Raw genomic sequence first — 9894 nt, 5'->3', positions numbered from 1 at the left:
TGATAAGAACAAACACAACATTGGAATCTTTCAAAGCTAAAACCTTTACTCCTATTCTTCTTGTTCTTGTTCTTTTTCCATATGTTATCTGTTCATGGGTTTCTCCTTTGGGCTTCCATTGTTTTTTGATTCGTGTTGGAATCTTGGCCATAAGATTGTCAAACACCATAAGATTGTCAAACATAGAGGAAAATGAAAAAAGTCTCAAAATCATGTTATATATACATGCTGTCAGCACCAATTGCATAATAAAGCAGAAAATATAAACAAATTCGATTATTGCAACAACTACATAGAAATTAGAAAAAAAAAACATACCTTTCAATGCAACCTAGTTAGCCTTTAGATTATACACGAAACTCACATACATACCCAACTGCAATTTTAACAAATAGAAAAAAAAAACACACACACACACAACAATCGATTTCATGTTCTGCTTAGTATCCACATCCCACCAAAACACAACTCAAATGATAGTTCATGAACAATCAATTTCAAGAAAAGATTAATCAGAATCTAGCAATCGATTAATCAGAATCAGCAGAGATTAATAAGAAAAATTGATTTTAGGATGATACAATCGATTTTAAAAGCTGATTTCAGGAAAAGAAACATACTTGTTCATGAGGCGGCGACGGTGAAGGCCTGGCTGCCCGACAACGATGTTATGCCGATGTGAGGTAGCGAATCGAAGGTTGAATAGAGAAGGAAGCTACAAATCGAAGGTTGAATGGAGAAGATAGGTGCGACGGATTCGATGGGGGGAAACAAGAAAGTGGCGTTTTTTTTATGTTGAGCCCATTTTTTTTAGGTTTTAGGTCAGAAGTGGTTTAAAGAGGCAAAACAAATGCTGCATGGCGCAGAACACGCGCAAATGTTTTTTAAGCTGAACCGTTGAAGGCTTTTAAAAAACAAGCTGTTGCGGGATGGATTAGTTGGGCGTGCTGGGCCGTGCAGCAATAAGTGGTTAGAAGAATTTAAAAAAAAAAACATACAGTACCTTATATTATTTTAGGCAAATTAACTTAAGAGTTTTAAAATTATTTTTTCTATAAAAATTACAGATCACCGGGAAATTATTCAAATCATCATATTCCTCAGATAATTTATCTGGTAACGGTGCTGAGGTGGCCTAAATTACCAATAATCTTATTTGTTATTATAAATTATAAATTGTAGAACTGTTGAAATTGCGCAGGAGAAACCACCAAATTCCCAACGCCCAACGGATTGGCGTGATTCATCGCAACAATCAACAACTTCACTACAACCTCTGATGGCGATTTCTAGGGTTTTAGTTTTACACTTCCCAATTCGAAATTCTTGTTACAAAAGCTTCAACATAAGGTATCACTTTTCAATGTTCAGTCTGCTGTTCGGTGGGAAGTTGGTGCGTTGCAAATTGCAGATGTGATATTTCCCCTGCATTTGATGTTTTATATGTTTACAATCTCCATGACCAGGTCCGTTTACGCAACCTTCTCCTTTCTTCCTTTAAATATCTTATACATTACTTCATCACTATTTCTTTTTCTTTTATCCAATCTATTGTTTGCCTTTCATTTTCACCTAATTTAGCTTCACTTCCAATCCAGAATTTGATGCTTCCTTTTTATCTTTATATTTTTTTTCCACAACAAACTCTGACATTCTCATTCCAACGATTTAAAATATATGATAACAGTAAGTGAAAGGAACACATGTCATGACTTATTAGTATCCCTATATAGAAAATTCAACTGGGGCTCTCTCAAATCAAATTATTTGGAATGATAGTATGAATTAGTGGGTATTTCATACTGTATATGAAACGTTTTTGAGAAGTGAAGCTCTTCATACATTATGGGGAAGTCAGGGTCTAAACAAGGAGATGCTAATTCACCATGTGGGTCGTTTAAGTATCAGTTTAGGTATCAAAAAATGGTGCAAGGAAGTGATCCAACAAAGGGGAGGAGGGTGTCAGGGGGAGTCTACCAGTGGGATAAGCTTGAGTTGTTTAATGGATTAAGGAGTAACTCCATGAAATTAGGTTCTATAAAGGGTGCTTATGTTGGAAAAAGGCATACTTGGATCCGTAAACATTTTTCATCAATTGTTTTCACACTTTTATTGATGGGTTTTCTTTTTCTTTTGGATTCTCTTATGGGTTCCATCTTTGAACCTTCGGTTCTTCAAAGTAATCCACCTCCCAAAAAATTGTCTACTGAAACTGAAATGGTATGTGTTTTTGTGTTTCTTTTTTGGGTCTGCATCAGCAAAGGAAATTGACCAAAACCAATTGTCAGTTAATCTAATAACCAAATATCAAATGTAAAAATGGGTTAAATGCAAGAAATAGCAATGTACTTCCATTGATTTGTTTATTATAACATTCTACTTTCATTTCTTCCTATTAAAACATTTTATTTTAAAAAATCTACACAGTTAGCAATGTCATCTGAATACAAAACAATTTTCACTTCTATAATTGGGTAGCTTTTTCAATATACAATGCCTTAACAAAGTAATGACTCTTTTCTTGAAGTTTGGAGATAAAAGTGGCAAAAATGTGGTGCAAATGTATGGTCACCTTGCAAGCATGGCTTCTAGTGCTCTTGTAGAGGTTTGATTACCATTTTGACCTTGCTCATTGCTCAATATATAGTTTTTGACTTTTTGTTTTGTTTATAGTTGATATGTTTTGTTGTATGTTCATGAATAACTTCCAACACAGAGAGAGCTTAAACAAGAGGAATCAAGATTTTGGAAGGAATCTTATCGAAAAGCATCATTATGGAGTCCTTGTGCAGATAGAAAGGAATCAAGAAATACAGGTTAAAAAAAAACTGAATTTACTATAATACTCATAATGAAATTAGTGATTCAATGGCTAGATTGATAAAATGGTGAATTTCTTTCCATAATGAAATATTAGAGATTATGTTTTGCATGATCTTTTTCATGATTTGTCAAATGTTGTTAGGACAGGAAGTTTTCAAAGCAACACTGGTTATATATTGGTTAGTGCAAATGGAGGTCTAAATCAACAACGTGTTGCTGTAAGTAAAATGTTTTCTGATACTTATTAACCATTTTGATCATTTTTATACATATGATTGAAGGCTTTATGGAATTTATTATATAAAAAAGTTTGTTACTTTGTATTTAGGTATGTAATACTGTTGCTGTAGCATCATTATTAAATGCAACATTAGTTATTCCAAGGTTTCTTTACAGCAATGTATGGAAAGACCCAAGGTTTGTTACTCCAACTCTTTTTTTTTTAGTCGACTTATTTTCTCTTTTTTCATTTCTAAATTAAAAAATATAGTTTTGATGATTATGTTTATGATTCAGCCAGTTTGGTGATATTTATCAAGAAGATTATTTCATGAAAACATTGAAAGATGAAGTTAATATAGTAAAGGATCTCCCACCTCATTTGAAATCACTAAACTTCAAAGAAATCGGTAGTCTGGTATGTTGTCTTTTATTCCCTAATTTGCCCTCCATTAATAACAAAACAAGGAATATCAATATATTACTCCAATTCTTTATGATAATGTTTTCACCATTGAATTTCAGATAACTGATGCAGATCTCACTAAAGAAGCAACATCAGTTGAATACATCAAGAAAATTCTTCCAATTTTATCAAAAAATGGAGTTGTTCACTTTCTTGGATATGGAAATCGCCTTGGATTTGATCCTTTGCCTTCTGATCTTCAGGTTACATTACAATTATCAGATTTTCAAATTTCTTACAATATATATTCACATGCATAATAAATCTTATTTATTCAACTTCAGAGGCTAAGGTGCAAATGTAATTATCATGCTTTGAAGTTTGTGCCAAAAATCCAAGAAATCGGTTCATTGTTAATTAGAAGAATAAGAAAATACGATGAGCCAAGGAACAAATTAGATAAGGAACTATTAGGAGATTTCATCACAAATCCTCGTTCAAAGTCAAAGTCAAAGTCAAAGTCAAACAGTCAAGATACAGATGGAGAACCACTTAAGTATCTTGCTTTGCATTTGAGATTTGAAGTTGACATGGTTGCCTACTCTTTATGTGATTTTGGTGGTGGAAAAATTGAGAAAGATGAACTTCAAACTTACAGAGAATCCCACTTTCCATTACTAATGCAACGATTAAAGAAGTCAAAGTGCGTATGTCAAAAAAAAAAAACTTCCCAATTTTAGTAATTGAAACTAAAACTAAAACCATTTTTTCTTTCTATAATTGGGTAATTGTAGGCCTATTTCACCAGAAGAACTAAGAATTTCAGGAAGATGTCCATTAACACCAGAAGAAGCTGCACTTGTTTTAGCTGCTCTTGGTTTCATGAGTGATACATATATTTATCTTGCTGGATCACAAATATATGGAGGAAAGTCAAGATTACGCCCTTTGACTAATTTATATCCTCATTTGATCACAAAAGAGGATCTCCTTTCCCCTAATGAACTCGCACCTTTCAACAACTTTTCTTCTCAGGTACCTTAAATAGCAACATACTTTCTTTTACTTTTATTTATTTATTTCTTATTAAAAATTTGATGAAAGTACATTGCTATTTCATGACTTTGGTTTTTAGTTAGCAGCAGTGGACTTTATTGCGTGTGCAACTTCAGATGTATTTGCAATAACAGATTCAGGAAGCCAATTATCTTCATTGGTGTTGGGTTTTAGAACATATTATGGTGGTGGAAATGCTCCGAGTTTGAGACCTAATAAGAAGAGACTTGCAGAAATTTTATTAAAGAATAATAAAACTGTAATAAATTGGAATGATTTTGAAGCAAGAGTAAAGAATATGATAACTGAAGCACAAACCGTAAGATTGAGGGGTTGGGGAAGAAGCATTTATAGACAACCCAGATGCCCTGAATGTATGTGTCGTTTTCAGTAATCGTTGTTCAAAACAATCTCTTTTTGTTTTTTCTTCTGAGTTTTTAAGGTTGTCGTTTCCTCGTTGTGTTGCATGGATATGACAATGTTGCACATAAGAACGTTCTTTTGTTGTATATTTTTTGAGAAACGATTATGCACAAATTTAGACTTGAAGTATAAATTTTTTAGGGGTTGAAGTAGAAATTTCTTTCAAAATTTAGACTTGAAGTACAACTTTATTAATTAATATGTTTTAATAAATTTCTATTTCAAATTTCATCTTAAAAGTAAAAGATAAACGATTAACAAATGGAGAACTCTAAATTAATTCCATTTAATATGGCTAAATAACTCGAGACAAAAAATTTACATGAAATTAATGAAATTTAGAACAACAACAAAGCTATCATGCTCTCATGAAAAAACAACACATCACAAACTTCCTAGCCTCGAAAAGGGATTGTGATCAGCACAATCTCTATCTTGAAAATGACAAAACTACCCCCAAGGAAAACCTCATGACGGTGGGAAAAAGCGGTTAAGATTGAAAGGGAGAGTGTAAAACTCTTCATTTCGGCTATCTCCTTTGAATGTTCTGAACTTGGCCCACCATGGCATCCCTCGGTCTTTTGCACTGTCTTTGAACTCGAGTGTGTTGTCAAGAAACACTGACACCATCAATGCCACCGTCGGGGAGGAGAAGAAGATGGTGTTGAGGAAATCATTGAACTGCATACACAAAAAAAAAAAAAACATTATTAATAGATGTGAAATGACCAAAATGCCCTTCCGGTTATGTAAAGATATGCTAACATGTCTATCGTGTGCAAAAAGATATGGGACCTTTTGTATGAAAACATACTTGAGAACAACATGTAAAGATGTAGAGATATGAGACCTTTTGTATGAAAAGACCAAAATGCCCTTCAGGTTAATGTGGAATATATATAGATAGATGTAAAGATGCTAACATGTCCCTCGTGTGCAAAAAGATATGGGACCTTTTGTTTGAAAACAACAAAATGCCTTTCCAGCTATCGTATGTGGAAGGACCATGAAAAATAGATGCGAAAATACCAAAATGTCCTTCTGGTTGTGGTTTGTGGAAGGACCATGAAAAGTAGATGTAAAAAAAGGATGCAGATTAAAAAGACCAAAATGCCCATCTGGCTTTGGTATGTGGATGATGGACCATGAAAGATATATGCCGATATGGACCTTTTGTATGTAGGACCAAAAGGCTCTTCTAGTTATTGTATGTAGAAGGACAACCGTAAAAAATACAAACTTGTCATGTATGCAAAAAGATATGGAACTTTTGTATGAAAAAATAGTAACTTGCCGATGGTATGTGAAATGACCAACTTACCCATTCGGCTTTGGTATGCGAAGGACCATGGAGAGCACCAGCCGTGTACTCCCTAAAGTATTCGGGAATAGACAAGCCAAGGAAGAAAGACACGCCCACGATGAACAAGTTTCTCATCGAGTTCATGTTTGTGAATTGCAAGAATGACAACCCCACAGAAGCTGCCAAAACAACAAAACAATTATTTTTCACATTTCACACTTTCATTATTAACCAATCAAATGCTTACCAACAAGACCAAATAGCACACAATATGCCGCAGCAAAAATCGGGAAAGGTATCGACGCAAATAAAGCTCCAAATTTCCCTACACATTATATTATAAAAAAGATGATCAACAAACTGAATTTCAATCTTGCAAAAGACGTAAATGCCCCCGTGAAATATTGGATTAATGAGATTTGTGGGCTTACCTAAAATCGAGAAGAAGATCATGAAGCCAGCTGAGATTTGAATGACTCTTCGGCTACCTACACGAGTGCTTCCAAGAAGACCGACGTTTTCTCTGTTTTGTTTGGATTTATGTTTTAGTTTCATATCTTTTCTTTTTTAAAACAAATGAGAAATGGTGAATAGAATTTGTTGAATATCGGAAACACTTACACAGAAACTGTTGAACCGGTTGCAGTTCCAAAAAGTCCACTCAAAAGAATCCCGACACCCTGAGTGACAAAATATATATTTCTTTTTAATTAAATTAAAATCAATACTTTCAGTTTTATCTTGTAGTTTGAAAAATCTACCTAAGTATAATATGGTGATTTTTTTTATTGGTTGAATTTTTAAAAGTACAATGTTGTAAAATTTTCGTAATTTATAATGGATATAAATAACACTGACCTGCCACCCAATGCCGCGACTGAGAACATGAGCAGGGGGAGGTGTTGCACTTGCTAGACGGGCTGCCGCCTTATATGCACCTGTTGACTATTATTATAACACGAAAATCATCAAAATGTTACAAAAGTATAAAATCATCAAAATCTGGACACAATAACCATGTTGTAGAGTGTGACAAATGTCATTAAAACAAAAAAATACAATATTTACAAGATTTTCACCTCAATAAGGGAGACGAGAACTGCAGCCATCATACCAAAAGCATGTCCTGCTTGAAAAGTTGGCGCACCCCATTGAAGTGGATACGGAAACTTTATCCTGCATCAAGTAACCTACTTTGAGAATCGACTTTATGCTTTGAAAAATCTATGAATCATAATAATTCATGACTCAAACTACTAACCATGGTGCAGAGGATATGAGATCGGCTTTATCGGTTCTGCAGTGCAATTGGGTCTGTTCTGGGTGATGTTTATATGCACCACTAGCGGTTAATAGGTGTGCATAGGCCCAGATCACTGCTATTGTCAAAAGAAGAGCAAAACGTTCCAATATCGGCAGTTGTTTCGCCTGAAACTGTTTCAGGTACTGTTTTTCCACCGGAAAATCAAGAAACGGGAAGATTAGCGTTTTCGTTCATCAAATACGACTAGTTTTAGTAAACGTAATGGACACTAGTGATATACCTGAGAGAACATGATGAAAAGAATCAGCATTGGTATGCCGAATTCCACGCATCTCCCGACCTATGATTATGAACATTTTGAATCAAATCGTCATGAACAAAGATAAAGTTTTGATTTTTTTTAGCTCAAATTGAAGGTCTTTGAGTCTTTATATATTAGATTTGTGCCAAGTTCGTATCATCTTGAAACCGAAAACGAGTGTAATTTGACCTCCAGAAGTACTCGCGTTATGAAGTTGAACCCAGAGCACTTTGACTTTCTTAGGTCAAATACTTTTCTTTGCATTCTAAAATATGGTAAGGTGTTTATACAAAATTGAGTCCGCTTTTCCTCTACGATGTGTAGTTGTTATACTACTTCAATCGGGTTATCAAAATTTACTAAAACAAATAAACGATTTGTATGAGTTTTAATGATGAAAACGAGTCTATATGACCTCAAAAAGTCAATCTAAGACTAGTAAAGTAAGCATACCACGGGAAATCCTCTGTCAAAGAGACCAAAACCAGTCAATGCAATCACTGGAACCATACCAACAGGGCTAAAGAATCTGAAATAAATGAAAAATTATTAGAATTCGATTACAAAATCGTATTGTTTTCTTTAAGAAATTGTAAATTTACCTTGAACAAATGGCCCACAACTGACTATATCCCAAGATAATCTGCACGCTTGATGCTACTATAAGCGCACCTTGTATCGCTCGCATTGTAGCAAGAAATCTCTGAAAGTGCAAGAAACTCATTATTATATTAAACTGGTTGCTATTTCTTGCATTTAACACTTGAAAGAAAGCATCATTAGCAAGTTTGTAAGTTTAGATTTACCATATGATCGTCAACAATGGTGGCAAGAGAAGGGTCATGGATGATTGAGATTATAGGAACCATGAAAGCCCAAGATCCACCAACAACAGTTGGCAATCGAGTTCCAAAAAGTGTTTGCAGAAATGTATTAATCCCTTGAACAAATAACAATGTTTGCACCACCCTCACCTTATCATTCTGCAAATTTTTAGTGTACAAGTTGTAATGCACAGTTATACATACATGGTACAAGTATATGATGCACGTTTTGGAGAAAAATCACTCACAGATGTACCACCCATCAAAGGAACAAGAAAACTGGGAATCATTACAGCAGTCCCTAAAGACAAGATGTAATGTTGAAACCCCAAAGCTATCGCTTCCCCTGTTTTTTTTCAGTTTTAAGCTAAAATCAGCATGGAAAGTGTGAAAATTTCGTTGATTTTAAGGAAAAGTGAAGAAATTTACTTACCCCAAGATGGATTGGAGTCGATACAGTACTCTAAACCCTGAAGTTGGTCTGTTGGAAGATGAGTGATATCCTCTGCTTTTGGAGCTTCAGCCATGGTGGAACACTTTTGAAAGATTTGGAAAAAACTTAAAACAACCCAGAAATGCTTCTTGTTTCGATGCTGAAATAAAGATTATTTTTTGTTTAGAATAAGGTTCTGGTAGTGAAAACGAATTCAAGATTCTTTCTAGCTCCAAATGTGTTTATTAATGAGTGAATCAACAGAAACAGAATCGAGATTCGTTGATTCCTTCTTCTTCCAAATGAGGTTTTTTTTGCTGAAAATGACTGAATCGGCTCAAATGGATGATTGGATTCTATGTGAGAAAAAGAAAGAAGAACGTAAAAGAGAATTTGGCGGATGACCAATGAGATAGAAAGAGGGGGAAAAGCTTATAAGGGTCAACAATGGTGGAGTTGAAAAAGCCCTAAAAGCAAAAGTTGATTGGAGAGTTGCAGGGGGGAGTCTTTTTGTTTGCTTAGTGATGTTGAATCTCTTTGCTTTAAGTAGTGATCCGTTAGATTTGAGAGTGTGTTGACAGAAATGCCCCTCGAAAATACTTCCAAAGTTTATGTTACCGTTGGTCCCTCTGTATGTATTTAATATATTGTTACCCCACTTACCAGAAAATATACTAATTTTTTTATTTTACTTAATTAATATTACCTATTTGCTCTGCAAATTTAATTAATTAATTACTGTTTTGAGCATCAAATCGTACACAAGATAAAATACACAAAAACAAAAAAGATATTGTGAAACTAAAGTATAAAAAAAAAACGTTTTTCTAGAATACTAGAAG

At 34.2% G+C, this 9894-nt stretch overlaps 2 protein-coding genes across 3 annotated transcripts; one reads left to right on the top strand and one right to left on the bottom strand.

Moving 5' to 3' along the window:
• The first annotated feature begins 1183 nt into the window (after positions 1-1183).
• LOC145125546 (O-fucosyltransferase family protein) lies at positions 1184-5083 on the top strand. Of its 2 annotated transcripts, none has more exons than XM_079060991.1 (10): positions 1184-1466; positions 2528-2605; positions 2717-2816; positions 2971-3041; positions 3152-3240; positions 3340-3460; positions 3568-3711; positions 3793-4151; positions 4243-4483; positions 4584-5083. In XM_079060991.1, exons 2-10 carry the CDS (start codon positions 2561-2563, stop codon positions 4896-4898), a joined length of 1485 nt encoding a protein of 494 aa, XP_078917117.1. In that variant the 5' UTR covers positions 1184-1466; positions 2528-2560; the 3' UTR covers positions 4899-5083. The 2 variants fall into 2 exon arrangements, with proteins under 2 accessions (XP_078917117.1, XP_078917116.1); XM_079060990.1 differs by lacking the exon at positions 1184-1466 and adding an exon at positions 1482-2220.
• A 98-nt stretch (positions 5084-5181) lies between these two features.
• On the bottom strand, positions 5182-9562 carry LOC145124474 (Xanthine/uracil permease family protein). The gene is made up of 14 exons (XM_079059817.1): positions 9053-9562; positions 8868-8965; positions 8602-8778; positions 8398-8498; positions 8249-8324; positions 7775-7834; positions 7492-7676; positions 7310-7406; positions 7089-7175; positions 6852-6910; positions 6662-6753; positions 6478-6555; positions 6249-6409; positions 5182-5608 (listed from the first exon to the last, which is right to left on the bottom strand). Exons 1-14 carry the CDS (start codon positions 9144-9146, stop codon positions 5396-5398), a joined length of 1578 nt encoding a protein of 525 aa, XP_078915943.1. The 5' UTR covers positions 9147-9562; the 3' UTR covers positions 5182-5395.
• Positions 9563-9894: the final 332 nt, after the last annotated feature.

The sequence above is a fragment of the Lactuca virosa genome, chromosome 7 (genome assembly GCF_052849685.1).
Source record: "Lactuca virosa cultivar CGN04683 chromosome 7, Lactuca_virosa_CGN04683_v6, whole genome shotgun sequence".
In the NCBI taxonomy this organism is placed as follows: Eukaryota; Viridiplantae; Streptophyta; class Magnoliopsida; order Asterales; family Asteraceae; genus Lactuca; species Lactuca virosa.
The sequence above is the reverse complement of the archived record's forward strand: the minus strand, read 5'-3'. Positions and strand labels throughout refer to the sequence as shown.